The sequence below is a fragment of the Pogoniulus pusillus genome, chromosome 16 (genome assembly GCF_015220805.1).
Source record: "Pogoniulus pusillus isolate bPogPus1 chromosome 16, bPogPus1.pri, whole genome shotgun sequence".
Taxonomy (NCBI): Eukaryota; Metazoa; Chordata; class Aves; order Piciformes; family Lybiidae; genus Pogoniulus; species Pogoniulus pusillus.
The window spans coordinates 18,558,881-18,576,333 of record NC_087279.1 but is presented as its reverse complement, the minus strand read 5'-3'; the positions used below and the strand labels follow the sequence as shown (position 1 = coordinate 18,576,333).

The 17,453-nt window shown below is 42.9% G+C and overlaps 1 protein-coding gene across 1 annotated transcript in view; it reads right to left on the bottom strand.

Moving 5' to 3' along the window:
• LOC135182578 (netrin-4-like) overlaps positions 1 to 17,453 on the bottom strand; it is a 60,549-nt gene that overhangs the window by 31,395 nt on the left and 11,701 nt on the right. The window contains exon 3 of the mRNA XM_064156836.1: positions 5,514 to 5,777. Coding sequence (XP_064012906.1) covers positions 5,514 to 5,777 — 264 coding nt within the window. The remainder of the gene's footprint in view (positions 1 to 5,513; positions 5,778 to 17,453) is intronic.

Here is a 17,453-nt window from a genome sequence, read left to right as displayed (position 1 = left end):
TAGAAAGCTGCCTTGTAAAAAGGGATCTGGAGATTGTAATCAACAAGCAACTGAATATAGGCAAGCAGTGTGCCCAGGTGGCAAAGAAAGCCAATGGCTTCCTGACTGGGATTAGAAATGCGGTGTCCAGCAGGAGTAAGGAGGTGATTGTCCTCTCGTACTCTGCTCTGATGAGGCCACAGTTCAGGATTTGTGTTCAGTTTTGGGCACCTCATTACAAGAGGAATGTGGAGGTGCTGGAGTGAGTGCAGGGGAGGGCAATGAAGCTGGGGAAGGGCCTGGAGAATAAATCTTATGGAGAGCGACTGAAGGATCTGGGGCTGGTTAGTTTGAAGAAGAGGAGGCTGAGGGGAGACCTCAAAGCTGTCTACAGCTACCTGAAAGGACCTTGTGGAGAGGTTGCTGTTGGTCTCTTCTCACAGGTAAATAGAGATAGAACAAGAGGGAATGACCTCAAGCTACCACTGGGTAGGATATTAGGAAAAATTTTTTCCCAGCAAGAGTGGTCAGGCATTGGAATAAGCTGCCCAGGGAGGTGGTGAAGTCATCGATCCTGGATGTGTTTAAAAGTTGTTTGGATGTGATGCTGGGGGATATGGTTTAGGGTGCACCTTGTACAGCAGGGATATTGGTTGGACTTGGTGCTCCTGAGGTCTTGTCCAACCTGAATGTTTCTGTGATTCTGCCCTTCTGTGAATATCAGCTCCTGAGGAGACTTTGAGGAGGCTAAATAAAAAATATCCTTCAACTTCTTCAAATTTGCAGAGACCTAAAAGAAGGGCACATTTTACCAGCCCTAAAATATATTTACAGGTGTTTCCAATGAAGTGTTTCTCCTAGCAGGGTCGTTTATGGGAAGAGAGTAGCAGAGACAATCACTGAAGTGTTTAAAGCAGTAAAGCCCACTATTAATGTCAGCATTAAGCACTAACATTAAAATATGCTTAAATAGCTCACCCACAGCCATTACTTTTACAAAAAAGCTGTGTTTAAGGCCAATGATGTCAGATAGAAAATGTTTTGCTGCCCCATCCCACAAATTAAGAGCTGGTTTCCTACAAGTAGGACGAGCATCTGCATGGGTGGATCTACACAGAGCCCTGATTCAGGAAGGCATTTAGCCATGTGTTTGAAACACCATTCTCCAGTAGGCATCTTGTTCTGATTTGTACTCCAGTAGTTGTAAAATACATTTCCACAACCTTGTTGACTTTTATAAGTGCAGAATTCCTGCTGACTGAACCACTTTGTGGATTGTACTGTCAAAATCGTGGTTATCCTCTAAACCAGAGAAATCCAAAGCATCCTGCTGGTGGTACGAGTGCCAGATGCTCTGCCTGCAAACCACAGGTTCTCAGGAGAGCTTATGGAGGACCTGCATGGATAGCAAGTGAAAGGCACTGATTATAATCAGAACAAGGCAGAAGCACAGCCCACACACCCTGTGTGGAACAGGCAAATAAAGATGCACTATGTCCTGGCCTACTGTCAGGCTACACCAAAGGAGCCAAATGAGCCATCTTTAATTAGATGGGATAGCACTAAGACTAATTTAATTTCAGAGCTCCACAGAAAGGAGCAGGCAAGTTGTGCCAGGGGGAAGTATAGGCTGGATGTTAGGAGAAAGTTGTTGGCAGAGAGAGTGATTGGCATTGGAATGGGCTGCCCAGGGAGGTGGTGGAGTCACCATCCCTGGAGGTGTTCAAGCAAAGCCTGGCTGAGGCACTTAGTGCCATGGTCTAGTTGATTGGATAGGGCTGGGTGCTAGGTTGGACTGAATGATCTTGGAGGTCTCTTCCAACCTGGTTGATTCTACGATTCTATGATCCTTTGTGCTGAATGTGTTCCTACACACATAAATACAGTGACTGGTGTGAGTGGAGGCATTGCTTTAATATGCCTGTCTTCCTCACAGTCACTCTGAAACAGCAAGAGAAGCATGGGATGTATAGGAAAGGGATTTTTTTTAAGATCTAAATATTCTTCAGTTAAGATTTCTGGTAACTTTTGTATGCTAAAATAGGATCTTCTGGATATGACCTACAAGACTTAGTGGCACTTAGTGCCATGGTCTAGTTGAATGGACAGGGCTGGGTGCTAGGTTGGACTGGATGATCTTGGAGGTCTCTTCCAACCTGGATGATTCTATGATTCTTTGGCACATCTGAATATCTTTTTTCAGCTTTTCTCTGAGTGGTTGTTTGACAATTTCTCCTGTCATCAGAGTCACAGTTTTGAAGCACATCTTACCATAGGAAACTAGGAATTCATTAGTGTTATCCACTAAAATTACAGAGGACCTTTCCATGAGGCTCTTTTGTCAGCTTCTTTATCTTCCCTGAATACAAACATCTGAAAATTCCTCATCCACCTGGACATTTCCACAGGGAAATGCTTTGGGTAGCAAAAATGGCAGCAACACCACTTTCTTTTCAGGTAGTTAATGTAATGTCTTTTTGCTCTTTGATTTGTATGCTCTTCTTTTAATGTTTTCAGATCATTATGGGCAGAGCTCAAAGTCCAAATTCAGTTTTAATTTGGCAGGGAGGAAATCAGTGCAGGGATCTGTTTCCAGAATTTATTCTGATGTGATCTAGAAACTCTTTATTTACTTATTTATGTGTTTACTTATTGATTTACTTATCTATGCATTACATTCCTGACACTGCTGACCTACTTGATGTACACAGGGTAACTTTTTCTTAAACAAAAAACTACTTTGAGATGCCAACTACAGCAGGGAGCACCTCCTGCATCTCTGAGTGCTGGACATCATACAACCTGGCACAGGTTGGATCAGATAATGTGAAAACTTAGCTGGGGATTATCAGTAGAACTGCACAAGATATTTGAAGAGGAGGTAATGTTTGCAAGGGATACAATGGCCAAGTCACCTAGAAAATTGCTGTAGAAAAACAAGCTTTACCTTATGTAACCTCCATTATGCCAAACAAGGAATCCTATTTAGGACCAGGTCCTGCTCCCTTTGAAGTAAATGGAAAACTTTCCATTTGCTTCATTGTGGAGGATCAGACCCACAGGGAGTCTAGTTTGTCTCTGTAAACAGGATAAAGAAGCAAAAGAAACATCCGAGGCAACTGGTAAGAATTTCCTGGCAGTGTAGGTAGCAATAATTAAGAAGTGAAAAAAACCCTAATGCTTTATACAAAAAACATTTTAATCCACAGTTGCTTTCCACTGTCCATACTAGAAAGAAGCTGTGAAATATTTGGCAAACAGAAAGGACTTTGGTCTAGATTCTGTGTTCTGTCCGTGTGCTCTTTCTGCTTTGCAACCTTTGTTCTGGAAGCACCCATGGACTCAGCTCACATGTCATTGAAGCAGAGTCTAAACCTGACAGCTCCTACTGGCCTCACACATTGTCCTGGTAGGGCATAAAACCTTCCTGGCAGGTTTAACCCTGGCTCTCCTCTTCCTGTTGTAGGTCCAGGAGCGAGTAAGATGATATGGCCAGCCTGCTCTAGGGTAGGGTGTCCCTGCCCATGGCAGGACGGTTGGAACTAGATGATGCTTGTGGTCCCATCCAACCCTGACTGATTCTATGATTCAACACTACAATATCATAAGTGGTAAGAAAGAGATAAATTGTGAAAGGATCCAGGAACCTGACACTTCCAAGAGTGGATTTGTGTTGTGTATTTGAGAAAGAGATGGAATGTAATGAATGGAGAAGTGGTGGAGTCCCGATCCCTGAATTGTTTAAAAAGAGAATGGATGTGGCATTTGGCGCCATGATTTAGTTGATTGGATAATGTTGAGTGATAGGTCAGACTTGGTGATCTTGAAGGTCTTTTCCAACCTGACTGATTCTATGATTCTCTAATAACTAAAGCACAGCAAAGAGGAGCAAAATGGCATGATTATCATAGTTAGTTCAGACCTCTGTGGCTTAGGAGTAGAATTTTGAAGTTTAAGCACCTAAAGTTTCAGTTTTCTGATTAATACAAAATCAAAAACACTAAGGAAGGATATGGTGAGAACCTTCCAATCATATCTGCAGAATGAGGACTAACTGCTTGCCATAATAAGTGGAGGAGATGGGGGACAAAGAAATCACTTTAATTTGCAGCAGAGATTATTTAGGCAAGCATCAAACGTCAAAATGAGAGCATCTGCTGAGGGTTGCTGTTGAACCTCCATCAGAAATTTGCAAAGAATCAGTTCAACAAACAACCACTGGTGAATGACTTAGGTATGCTTAATCATACCTTTGTGCAAGGACTCAGGCCAGCTCACTTAGGGTCTTTTTTGGCCTTCATCTAAGATTCTAGAGGTAAAGCTGTGGAAGGCTTTTGTCACTTTTCTCACTGCTGCGTTTGAATCTCTGCTTAGGCGAAGACTTGCTGATATCTGTGCCTCTGTGAATGATGCGATGCATCCACCCTCTTGTCTCCTGGGACATGAGTCACTCATGAAATGCATTTCATAAAAAACTATCTCATCCTCTGCCCCATGAAGTCACTGATGGCAGAGAAAGATTCTATTCCCTTGTGACTAGTGGGGAAGAAAAAATCCAGTCATAGTTTACAATGGTCATGCCAGTAACACACACAACGATGTGCTTTCCTTTTCTGATGGGCACAGGGTTTGTTCTTCCACCAGCTGTATTCATTTAGCATGTTACTCATCTGTTTGGTTTCACTATATTTAACAGTTTGCAGTAGAGAAGATGAACTCTTTAAACAGCTTTTCTCTGCCCAGTTATGCATTAAGCAAGTCTCCATTTAACTGAATCTGATAATATCACCAAGTGCTTGAATACCTTGGATTTATACCACAGGTGGAACTGATTCAGCAATTATCTTGCAAATATTGTGAAACTCATCTAGTCCTAATGACCTTGCATTATCTACCTCTGGATCTAGAAAAGCTGAAAGGAAAACAATCAATGCATATTCCAGAAGAAATAAACCAAAATATCAAGAGTACAGAAATTACCCAAGGATGTATTTCTTGAGTGTTATTATGTCAAAGAACACCAAGGACTAAACTTCTAAGGCTTATTTTACAATGAAGGTGGTGAAACACTGGCACAGGTTGCCCAGGGGGGTTGTGGAAGTTAGGAGGAAGTTGTTGGCAGAGAGGGTGACTGGCATTGGAATGGGCTGCCCAGGGAGGTGATGGAGTCACCACCCCTGGAGGTGTTCAAGCAAAGCCTGGCTGAGGCACTTAGTGCCATGGTCTAGATGACTGGATAGGTCTGATTGCTGGGTTGGACTGGCTGATCTTGGAGTTCTCTTCCAACCTAGTTGATTCTCTGATTCTGTGATCTCTAGGGATGCCATTAATACACATGCAACTGCAGCAAGGGTGATGGGAAATCTTCTCCCAAAGTGGTTTGGGTTTCACTAATGTAGATTGACAGTGTTTGTTTTTTTTAGATAGGCTTAGCGAGGCTTGGACAGAATCATACTCAAAACACAGAGTTAAGATGAGAAAGCACAAGCAGGCAACAAGGCTGTCTAGCAAGTTAGCAAATGTCTGGAACTCACCATGTTCTCTGTGACCCCTGTCCTGTTGGCAAGCTCACATTCCTCTGCATGCCCATTGCAAAAGCAGCTTCCACGGATTATCAGGTCATAAATAGCATAGTGGGCAAACCTCTGAGGTTTCTCTACTGGTTCCAAACCCTGGCATGGACATTCCTGTCTTTTGAACAAAAGGAGCCGGAGGTTGGTGAGTTTCAGGAGATCTTGAGCCTCAAGACTGTAAGGGTCTTCAATCTTGTTAGCAGGACTTAAGGCACGATAAATCACCTGAAAGACAGAAGATACACATCCAAGAATAGGTAGGACTCTACATGTACAGCAAACATTCCGAGCCAGCATTCAGGAGAAAGTGATACTTTCTGTTTAGAAGACTTTGCATAAGCAGTTGTGGAGCTGTGGCTGATCTCACCAGCTGGCCAAGCCACAGAAAGTGACTGTGTCCCTGCTTTCATCCTGGTTCATATGTGAGATAGGAAATGCCTTACTCAACATCTTTCACTGGGGTTATTGAGCCCAGTCACTCTATGCAGTTCAGCCAATATGTGGTAACTTTTCAAGTGCTGGTTACTTCCTTCTGTTTCAGAGCCAAGTGTCAACAGAGACATTCAAGGCTTAATGGCATAAATGCAGGATTAATGCCATCTATGTTTTTCACAGTGTTTTAGGAACATGGCTTTCACATGAGTTCTAGAGTCAGGTGAACTAAGGTGTGAAAGAAGGGGAAATCATCATCAGACTTTTGGCTTGCCCACTTGAACTGTGTGCTAGAAAACAGAGCTTGGCTTAGGGTGAGTAAGCATTGAGAGAACCCTGCTGAACAAAGCCAACTTGCTTCTTCATTAGGAGAGAAGTAGCTACACTGTGGTGAGCTCTCAGGACCAAAGATGCTTTGGACCTACTGCCTGTTAGCAGTTTGCTACTCTTTTGTCACACTTTTTGCTCTGTTTGATAGTTCTCCAGAGCAGCAACAGCTTGTGAGTATTGCAGTTCTATTTTAATGTTTAGCAATGACTGAAGGGACGAGTTCTGTTTTAGCTCAAGGTGGGCTTGTTTGGTTGCTTTTGAGGTGAGGTTAGCAGTGGAGGGCTGCACTACAGTCTGTGCCAGAGAGATGGTAGCATTCATTTCCAGGCTTATATGTCCTCTATGGCTATACTAACTCAAGTTTGAGAGATATTTTCTCATCTTGTTGATTTTTCTCACTGAAGAAGAGGGACTTGCCCCCAAGGTTCTTTGGCCTTGCTTTCTAAGTGGTGACTCTGTCTCTTTTTAACTCCATTAGCAGATTCCCTCTTTCTCTGTATTTGCTTTTTTCTTTGTTTCTAGTGAACTGATGAATTTAAATACTTGCAGCACATAAAATAGTTTGGCTTCTATTTTTTCTTGCAAGAAGAAGACAAGAGATTGTGGTACATGCTGGAAGACAGTTCTGTTGTATGTTGATAGCACCCGAGGAGGTAAACCCTGTAAATGAATAGAATCAGCTGCCAGGCTTTGCATAGAGCTAAATCTGACAGTACCATGGCAAAGACAGTGGCACATTTCCCACCTGCTCACAGCATTTTCTGTGGGGTTAGAGCTGTTCTTTTTGCTTTGAATTTCCTTCACTTATGCTGCCAGCTGCTTACAAAGCTACAAGCAGCCTCGTTTCATGAGATCAGAGGTGCTGCCTCTGTTTCCTTGGTTGATAGGGCTATGGGCAGATTGCCCAAGCTCTGTGATCCAGGTGCCTACATTCCCCTGACCAATGACGCCACGACAAAACAGCCCAAGCCTTTCCACCCCAGTGTGGATCTTCCCCTGGGTCAGTGGAACCATAAGCAAATGGCCCACTCTGTTTTGTCAAGGTGCCAGCAATCCTCTTGTTGATGGATTCATAAGACAAAGACCAAGTCTCCTCAGTCCAGTTTCTCTATTACAGAGTTGTCTGATCTTTTTAGTGGAAACCAGTTTCCACTAACCCTTGCTTTTTCTGCCTTATAGACAGAGTCTAAGAGTCCTGAGTCCTGGGCACCTGGTCTTGTATAGACACACACATAAAATCATATCATAGAATCATACAGTAGAATCAACCAGGTTGGAAGAGACCTCCAAGCTCATCCAGTCCAACTTGTCACCCAGCCCTATCCAATCAACTAGACCATGGCACTAAGTGCCTCAGCCAGGCTTTGCTTGAACACCTCCAGGGAGGGCAACTCCACCACCTCCCTGAGCAGCCCATTCCAATGCCAATCACTCTCTCTGGGAAGAACTTCCTCCTAACATCCTCTGTCTCTGTGCCCCAGAAATCCCACTTGTGAAGGGCTATGGATCTTGTCACAGGAGACAGAGAGATAGAGTGAACGAGGTGAAGAAGAAGAGTTTTTACTGGGCCTTTATGAAAGAAAAGACTAGATAATAGCTCAAGTATTAATTTGCTCTCTATGGCATTATACTTCTTGATGACACTAGGCTTGCATTGTGCTGTGTTAACTGTGAAGAAAATCTTCTCTATTGTACTGCACAATTAGAAAGCTATTAAAATAAGCTTGCATGCAGTCTGATAACTTGCATACAGTCTGATAAGTTTAAAGAGAGAGATTCACTTTTGGGGATCTCCACTCAGTTATCCAACCTCCCCATATCAGACTATGCTGAGTTCTTTAGGCAAAAGAAGAGCTGTTGAGAAGTCTTCCCTCAGCATATGGCCATTTGCTGACATGAAGCTTGCTTCTTTGCATGACAGCTTGGAAAAAGGTTGAGTTCCCTGTGGGATTATTATGTTGCAAATATTTTCATTTCTGGCCTTGCATCTCTGGAGGGGAGTTGCTTTGGCATTTTCCATGTCCCCTTAGAACTCTGATTGTTGTTTGTGAGTAAAGATATTAATAGCTAGGATATCCCACAGGGATTGTACCATCCTTTTAAGAAGAAACAATATTCCATTCCAGTTGAGCTACAAGAGTTTGCTTGTATTATTAATTCATGACACATTTCTGTCTGGAAAAAGCTCAGTGGTCAGGTTGGATTTGGTTGTCCTTATCTTTCCCAAGAGTTGTTAAGTGTTAAAGATCTGATCTGAATGACATAGCACTAGCAGTCTTTTGGGAATGGCATTGTTATATGTTCATTGTGGATTCAACAACCACTGAAGGATTAGTCTTCCTAAAGTTTGCAAAAATCAGATATTGAGGACTTCAGCAAATACATTTTGTATCAGCAGAGTCAAAACAGATAAGGAGGTTGAGTAGAGCTTTGGTTTTGCACTGTTTTACTTTGTACTTAAATATTTTTTGCCAGTATTATTTCATATATGCATAAACCTTCCAGTATCTCAACATCTCTGTTGAATTGGGGAGCCCAGAATTGGACACAGTACTCAAGGTGTGGCCTGACCAGTGCTGAGTACAGGGGAAGAATAACCTCCCTTGTCCTACTGGCCACACTGTTCCTGATCCAGGACAGGATGCCATTGGCTCTCTTGGCCACCTGGGCACACTGCTGGCTCATGTTCAGCTACTATCTACCAGTAACCCCAGGTCCCTTTCTGCCTGGCTGCTCTCCAGCCACTCTGTCCCCAGCCTGTAACACTGCTTGGGGTTGTTTTGGCCAAAGTATAGAACCTTGTACTTGGCTTTGTTCAGTCTCATCCTATTGGCCTCTGCCCACTCGTCCAACCTGTCAAGGCCCCTCTGCAGGGCTCTCCTACCTTCCAACAGATCAACACCTGCTCCTAGCTTGGTGTCATCCACAAACTTACTGATGCTGGACTCAATCCCTTGGTCCAGATCATCTATAAAGATATTGAACAGGACTGGAAAGATAGTGGGACACTTGGCCCAGGAGAAAAACAGGACATGGTGTATATAAAAGACTGGGCTGTACTCGCCTTGATCACGTTAATGCATTGTTTGTATGGTGGGATAAAAGGAGTCACCACGGGGTGTTTGGGATCCTGTCCTGTCCTGGATCCTTTGTCTACACAGGTCTTATGCTTGCAATCGCATGGAATAAAGAGCACCTGCTTCAACCCAAAAGGTGTCACTGTGTTTGTCAGGTTACTGCAAGCAACAAGTGAGAGTTTGGCCATCTCAACCATTTCTACATAAATGTTTTAAAGATGAGATTAGAAGTGGTTCTAAGTATTAGTGAACTCTTAGAGTCATAAGGTGTGGGAAGAAACACTCCATCTGCTCATTGTCTTCTTTGTTCCTCTTGTCTTTGGTTTACCAGGCTTGTGTTTCTGAAGCCTATGAAGCAAAGACATCCTTGTATACAGTCTGACTTCTGCCTTTTGCAGAAGGGTAGAAACATGATTATTTTTTCATTTCCCAGAGGTACCATGCAGATTTCAGTTTCCCATCATGCTTATATAGGAGCATGAAGATAGTGTAATGAAAAGGAAGATATAAGCAATACAATTAAGAGATAAGCTCCGGATGATCTTCTGCTGATACTCGCTGTAAAGCTGTTTCACATCTATTGCAATCTCTATGTGATATCAAGCTCTCTATTTTGCTGTTTCACATCTATTGCAATCTCTATGTGATATCAAGCTCTGTTCTTTATTTTGCTGTTTCACATCTATTGCAATCTCTATGTGATATCAAGCTCTGTTCTTTATTTTGCTATTTCACATCTATTGCAATCTCTATGTGATATCAAGCTCTCTTCTTTATTTTGCTGTTTCACATCTATTGAAATCTCTATGTGATATCAAGCTCTCTTCTTTATTTTGCTGTTTCTCATCTATTGAAATCTCTATGTGATATCAAGCTCTCTTCTTTATTTTGCTGTTTCACATCTATTGCAATCTCTATGTGATATCAAGCTCTCTTCTTTATTTTGCTGTTTCTCATCTATTGAAATCTCTATGTGATATCAAGCTCTCTTCTTTATTTTGCTGTTTCACATCTATTGCAATCTCTATGTGGTATCAAGCTCTTTATTTTGCTGTTTCACATCTATTGCAATCTCTATGTGATATCAAGCTCTCTTCTTTATTTTGCTGTAACAGGCTGCTTTGAAATCTCCCAGTCAATTCCTTAAACAGCACTCTGCAGCTTCCATTAAAGCAGCTTCTGCACAACTATAGAAGGAAGTTGGATGGCGATGAAGTCCACTAAGGTATACCCTAAGAATCTTTCCCCTTCCATTGAATTGAGTGGAAGTGGAGGTTATTCAGTGCCTCTACGGTCTCAGCCCTTTGTGGAAACACATCCTGGATCCTGAGTTTCTCTTCCAATCAGGAGCTAACACTGGAGCTGAATGCTGAGTAGGACATTCATGCTTATCTGCATATCTGCTATCAAGCGCATATTTGTCATTCTTATTTTCAAAAGTCAATCAGCTGCACCTAAAAAAGATGATCACTGCACTGTCCTCTCCTAACTATTCTAAGAGCAAGGAGGTTTGGAGAATGCTCTAGGTGTTCAAAGCCAAGAAAGATAACCACTGTTAGAGCATTGCTTTTGCTATACACAATTTGGCACAGGTTCATAGTGGGTGATGTTTTATTGCCCATCAGGAGGTTGTCTTCATTCTGGAGACAGTGTCTCAGATTTTTGATTTCTTGCCATGTGTTTTGCTTCTCCATTCTTGATGCAGATAATTCTGTTTTCTTTACCTGATCTTCCAGCCAGTATTAGTCAGTAAAGATGTGAACACAACAAAGCCTAAGGTCAAGGAATATGAGTCATAAATGGAGGGCAGAGCCAACGCATGGCCTCCTACAAAAGAAGATCCTTGTGCAGAACAAGAATTTGATATACAAATCATCCTTAAGCTAAGTTGATCATGTTGCACACAATCAGGTTAATGAGATCAGAAATGTCTGTGTGCTTATACTAGGCCCATCAGAAGGAAGCTGCAATAAAAACTCTCATCAGTCCTAAATCCTCTTCATTAAGAGATTTTTCACGTGAGTTAATTTTGTTCTTAAAGGAACATTAAACAACTGCCTCAGAACTTTTCCTGCCCAGTGGCAAATATCCTCTGTTTAATTTGACAGAGCCCCTTGACTAAAATGAGTTCTTCCATGTAGAGGTACAATGGACTTTACTAATAGTCCTTTGCCTGTTTTGATATACTGTTCAGAGCAGAAAAAAGAAGTCTAGTATTTGCTTAGCAATTGAAAGGCCCATCCTGATGAATCATGGAATAGTCATTTTTTAATCAAGATCCACTGCTTTTCTGTTCTTCCAGAGAACAAAACTTGGAATATGATTGTTTATTAAATAAATAGTTGTGTATTTGATATTCTACATTTCTCTGATCTGGGTACACTCATCTACTACCAAGACAGTGGCATCTCAAATTCGTTCTGTGTTTTCCACAACAGAAAGGGTCAATGTCCCATCAATCTGCATTTGCTTTGAGGTTATTCCAGGAATCCAGTCTAAATATTAATATTTAGACATTGCTGCCAGTGTCTACAAAACTGATGTTAGAGGCAGGCAAATCTTCTCCCTTCTTCAAGCAAAATGTATTCTGTAGGTTCAGGTTATCTTCAGATCACAGAATTAACCAGGTTGGAGGAGACCTTTGAGATCGAGTCAAACCTACCACCTAACACCTTCCAATTAACTAAACCATGGCACTAATGCCTCATCCAATCTCCTTTTAAACACCTCCAGGGAGGGTGACTCCACCACCTCCCTGGGCAGCCCAGTCCAATGCCAATCACTCTCTCTGGGAAGAACTTCCTCCTAACTAAACCTGCCCTGGTGCAGTTTGAGGCTGTGTCCTCTTGTTCTGTCACTGACTGCCTGGGAGAAGAGACCAAGCCCCACCTGTCTACAACCTCCTTTGAGGTAGTTGTAGAGAGAAATAGAGCCTCCTCTTCTCCAGGCTGAACAACCCTAGATGTAAAGGCAAGGTTTGCAGGGAGAAGTATCTTTAGTCAAGACAGCCAATGTAGTTGGATTGCAAAATCTAGACTACTGGGCACAAAAACCTTCACCTGGCAGTCTGTATACAAGGGATGGACAAAATTCCTTCCGTTCTACATTGCACCACTTTACATGCAGTGCTCTTTCTTCATTATGAGGAGTGATACCTGCTCTGAAATGGCAAAGGGTGGCATGAGGTGTTCTGTGATGCGGGTGGTCCAACTGGGAACTGAGTTGAGAACGAGGTGACTCATTTCACTCTGCCTGCTGAATTGTCAGGAGAAGCTGAAACAACCCATCACTGTCAACCAGTCTCAGCCAAGCTGTACTCTCAGGGGAGAGCATCCATTTCTTCTAAGTGGAGCTACTTACATCTACAGGCCTTGACTGAAATCATTCATGTGAATAAGTGTATAGTCTCACTGTGCCAGTGATGTGTGGACAACTATAGAGCAAGGAGTTAAGTGTTCTTTTGCCTGAAATTTGAAAATGACAACAACTCTCTTAAGATTCATAGCACTCTAGACAGGGATTTTTCACAGTTGAGACTGGGGGGGAGGAGGTCATGGCTGCAGCTCAACTAAGGTTTTATAAAACAGGATGAGAAAGAAAAATAATTTATATCTGCTGCCACAATTGTATGTTCAGGAAATGCAGAAGCAATGCCTGAAACAAAGCAACCCAAAAAAACCCCCAACCTACTGGATCTTTCTGGCTGGTTTACCAAGTTCCAAATGTCTCTGAAATGACTCACTGCAAACCAGGTCAGAGTAGGACACTTGGTGCCCTCCTGAAGTTCATTTGCCAGGGATGGGAATGCTGGACTGGTCTTGTCAGTTCAGATTCCCTTCAGAGACAAATCCTTGAGCCCCTTAATTCTTCCTCCAGGGAAGCAGGGCCTGGCAGTGCTATCTGCTTGTTTACACTGCTGGTGTTAACTGCTTCCTCTCAACTTGCCTCTGCATTCTATCTCCGCTACAGCTGGAGTTAAACGAAACGCTGAACAGACAGCCCTAGTCATAACATTTAGGCACTTACCTTCACTAGTGACTAATCCCACCTGGAATCTTTTCCAGCTGCAAGTTGGAGTAACCTGAGCACCAGGCAACTTTGAGATGCCAGTACCAAAGACTGTTGGACAATTCACCCCAGTGCAGGACCCTGCCCTTGCATCTTAGCTGCTAAGAACTCAACCTTGTGATGTGCTGAGCATATTTCTTTTTAACGACCCCACTTTGGTAGGAGCTCAGATCTTAAAGAAGCCACAGAAGCCTCAGTGTTGACCTCTTGAATTACTGATGTTGCCACTAAGTAAGGTATATGTGTGCAGGGAGGATCCTCCTTTGTTTAATCCAAAGCTTTGACATGAATGCAATAAAAGTCTGAGAAAAGACAGCATAAAATCAAGGTGCTTGGAACAAAATCACACACATGAGACACAGAGTCCTGTCCACGGGCTGCTTTGGTGTCTGTGTGCAAGTAGTCTTCCTCTGCAATAACTGTTGCTCAGAAGGTTCCTAGAGCTGGAGAATGATAGCAGAGGTCTTCAGTGTCAGTGCAGAGAAAAAAGTCTTCCATAGTTTGATTGTGGCTTGTGTCTGAACAACCTGGCCTCTTTTGAAACAGACAGAACTGCTTCCCATCACAACATGCCTTGATCTGGCATTCACCGAGTATGTTTAAAAGAGTGATTAAAAGTCCTTTAGCTACAAAGTGAGGCCACTTATCTTTGACAAAAGGCACTGCTGGGGACTTCTGTCCCTAAAGAGGTCACCACAGGAATCAAAACGGAGAATGAACAGGTCTTCTGCACAAGGCACACTTAACATGTTACCATAGAAACCAATTACTTACTTCAGGCATACACAATTCTTCCAGCCCCCAGTGAATTCCAGTAATGGGTTTATTATATCACACTTGGTTGGTGTCATCTGTCACACAGACACTCATATAAATGAACCAGCCTTTGATTCAAAACTCCCACTAGCTAGACCCAGTAGAAGAAAGGTCTCCTTTTGGATCTGGTGGTTATCAGCAGGTCACTGTTCTACCCTGCTTTGCGTGCTAATGCCTTCCTTTCATGCAAACATCTTCTTCGATAGAGGAGAACATTTGTTTTCATTTCCTGATATTCCAGCTTATTGAAAACGTGCTCCTAATCTCTCCCATCCTTGAGTGCATGTGCTGTCAGGAGAAAGGTTGAGGTATTGTGGGCCCCATTTCCCCCATATGATGCTTGAACTTTAAGCCATGCTAATGTGACTGCAATGTCTGATGCAATTGCTGTGGTAATTTCTCCTTTTGGTTGGGTCAGAGTTTTGATTTATGTTAGCTGACCTGAAGGCTCATTTTAGCTCCCATGACTATAAACTATGGTGTTTTGTTTTTGTTTTTTTTTAATTAGAAAAAGATGGATGGGTAAGGAGGTAGAAGAGGCTTCAGTTGATGCACAAGGCTCTGTGCAAACATTGCCTGCAGGTAGAATAATAAACCCTAAAAGATGAGATTGATTTTCATTCATAATGTTCCATTGGAGGTTGGTGTACTGAAGCTGGTGAGCATAGCCATCCCAAGCACAAATCCAGGCTGGGTGGGGAATGGCTGAGAGCAGCCCTGAGGAAGAGGACCTGGGGGTCTGGGGTGATGAAAAACTCAACATGAGCCTGCTGTGTGAGTGCAGCCCAGACAGCAACTGTATGCTGGGCTGCAGCAAGAGCAGTGTTGGCAGCAGGGCAAGGGAGGGGATTCTGCCCCTTGGCTCTCCTCAGACCCCACCTGGAGTCCTGTGTGCAGTTCTGGAGCCCCCAGCACAAGAAGGACATGGAACTGTTGGAGCGAGTCCAGAGGAGGGCCACAAAGATGCTGAAAGGGCTGCAGCAGCTCTGCTCTGAGGACAGGCTAAGAGAGTTGGGGCTGTGCAGCCTGGAGAAGAGAAGGCTTTGAGGAGACCTTGGAATGGCTTTCCAGTATCTGAAGCAGGCTACAGGAAGGCTGGGGAGGGACTATTGACAAGGTCCTGTAGTGACAGGACAAGGGGTAATGGGTTTAAACTGGAAGAGGGGAGATTCAAACTGGATGTTGGGAAGAGGTTCTTTACAGTGAGAGTGGTGAAACAGTGGAGTGGGTTGCTGAGGGAGGGTGTGGATGCTCCCTCCCTAGAGGTGTTCAAGGCCAGGTTGGATGAGGCCTTGAGTGACCTGTTCTAGTGGAAGGTGTTCCTGCCATAGGCAGGGTTGGAACTGGATGATCTTTGAAGTCCCTTCCAACCTAAACCATTCTATGATTCTGTAACTTCTTCCTTAACAATAATTAAGAATGTTTTTCCCTTAGGAATAGGATAAAGAGTAAGATCAGCAGTTGTTTCCATTACATGTATCATTTCTTACAGTGACAGAATTCAACAGAGAAAACATAGGCTGCTTAACATGGCAGTCAGGACTTAAGATGTGCCAGTGTGGGGTTTTCCCTAAGCATTTTTAGATGTAGACAATTAAGTCCTGAGTTTGTAGTGGTTTATATGGAGCAAATGATGTGCAGGCAACTGACAGTGACTAAATCATGCTGCCTTCTAGACCAGAAGTCATCAACAGTGCAAGAATTAAGATAGGTTGCTTCTAGCTGCAGAGGTACTCAGGATCTGAACAGAATTAAGGGATTTAGTGAAAGCTGGAGTAAAAGAAAACTGTGAAGGAAACAGGAAGAAGTCTATGATTTTATGATTCTGTCATTTCCTTGCATTCCTAAAGGGTTTTCCCTCAGTGCAGGACACCTTCTACCTCCACCTTATCTGAGATGGAATGGAGATGTGTGACCTTGTTGGAGTTGAAGGATAAGAGATAATCTGTAAGAGACAAGGAATAAACTTTAACTTAGCAATACATTATGTTCTGTTGTAACACTGTCATTCACCCAAATGTCTTTTGCTTCCTTTTCTGGTCTCCTACAAGTTTCTCTTCTTACAAATTCCCTATCATGGTCCCAGGTAAATCCTCTTTCAGTGGTCTTGGTGAACCAGGAGAGTGTGCTGGCTCAGAGAGGTGCATCTCATTTTACAGATGCAGCTCTATCACACCTGCTTTCACATCTACCTGAAATCTTGTTTCATGAGTGATCTTAATTAGACATCTCTTCATTTGATTCTGACATCTCCTCATTTGATTCCTTTTGTGCCCTGTTGAAAAGGAATCTGTGTTTCTTCTCCAAGGGAATAGGACAGCGCCCAGGAAAAACCTGATTGTCACACAGTGGAAATAACTTCAACCCCCTCAATAGAGAGAAGCTCTCATTTATCTCAGACCATTAATTAGCACTTATGTTGGAACAGTTTTGATCATTTCAAAGATGTTGTCAGCTTGTGGTATAAATACCTCAGCAATTCAAGGCTTAGCCACAATCAGTAATTGGATGGGTCAGACTGGAAGCGAAAAAAACAGCAGAGAAGGCTGCAAAAAGCAGAGGCAGGGTTTCAATCAGGTTCTTTTCAAGTCAGTGGTGAGTCAGTGCTTGAAGAGATGATCTGGTGACATATATGACATCTTTAAAACAAGGTGTACAACTGCAGCTCTGATGTGCAGGGGCAAAGCTCCTGTGCAATTTGTAGTAAGAGTAGCAGGCAGATGTCACCAGGTGTTGCTTGTAAACAACTACACTCTGCCTTCCTCTATTTTAATTCACAGAAGAAGCTGCTGTGTCAAATTGCTGATGTGAGAAGCCCGGTACTTTTGCACCCTTGCCATAGTGGCATTTCATGGATTGATTCAGAGGTCTTTGTAAAGTGTGTCTAGAATATCAGAATCCTTTTGGATTAATGTGCTGTGAAACAGTATTGTCTTGGTCCCTATTAAGTTGCCATACAGATTCCTGTGTGTTGCTTTAAAGCTTCAGTTCTCCATCCTGTGGAGAAAGTGACCTCTGTATTTGATTCATGTGGAGGTCTCTTCCAAACTGGCTGATTCTGATTCTCTCTGGAATCTGCAAGAGTATGACCTATAAAGGCTGTTCTTACTATTACTGTTACTATTACTGTGATGAGGCACTTAGTGCCATGGTCTAGCTGACTGGATAGGACTGGGTG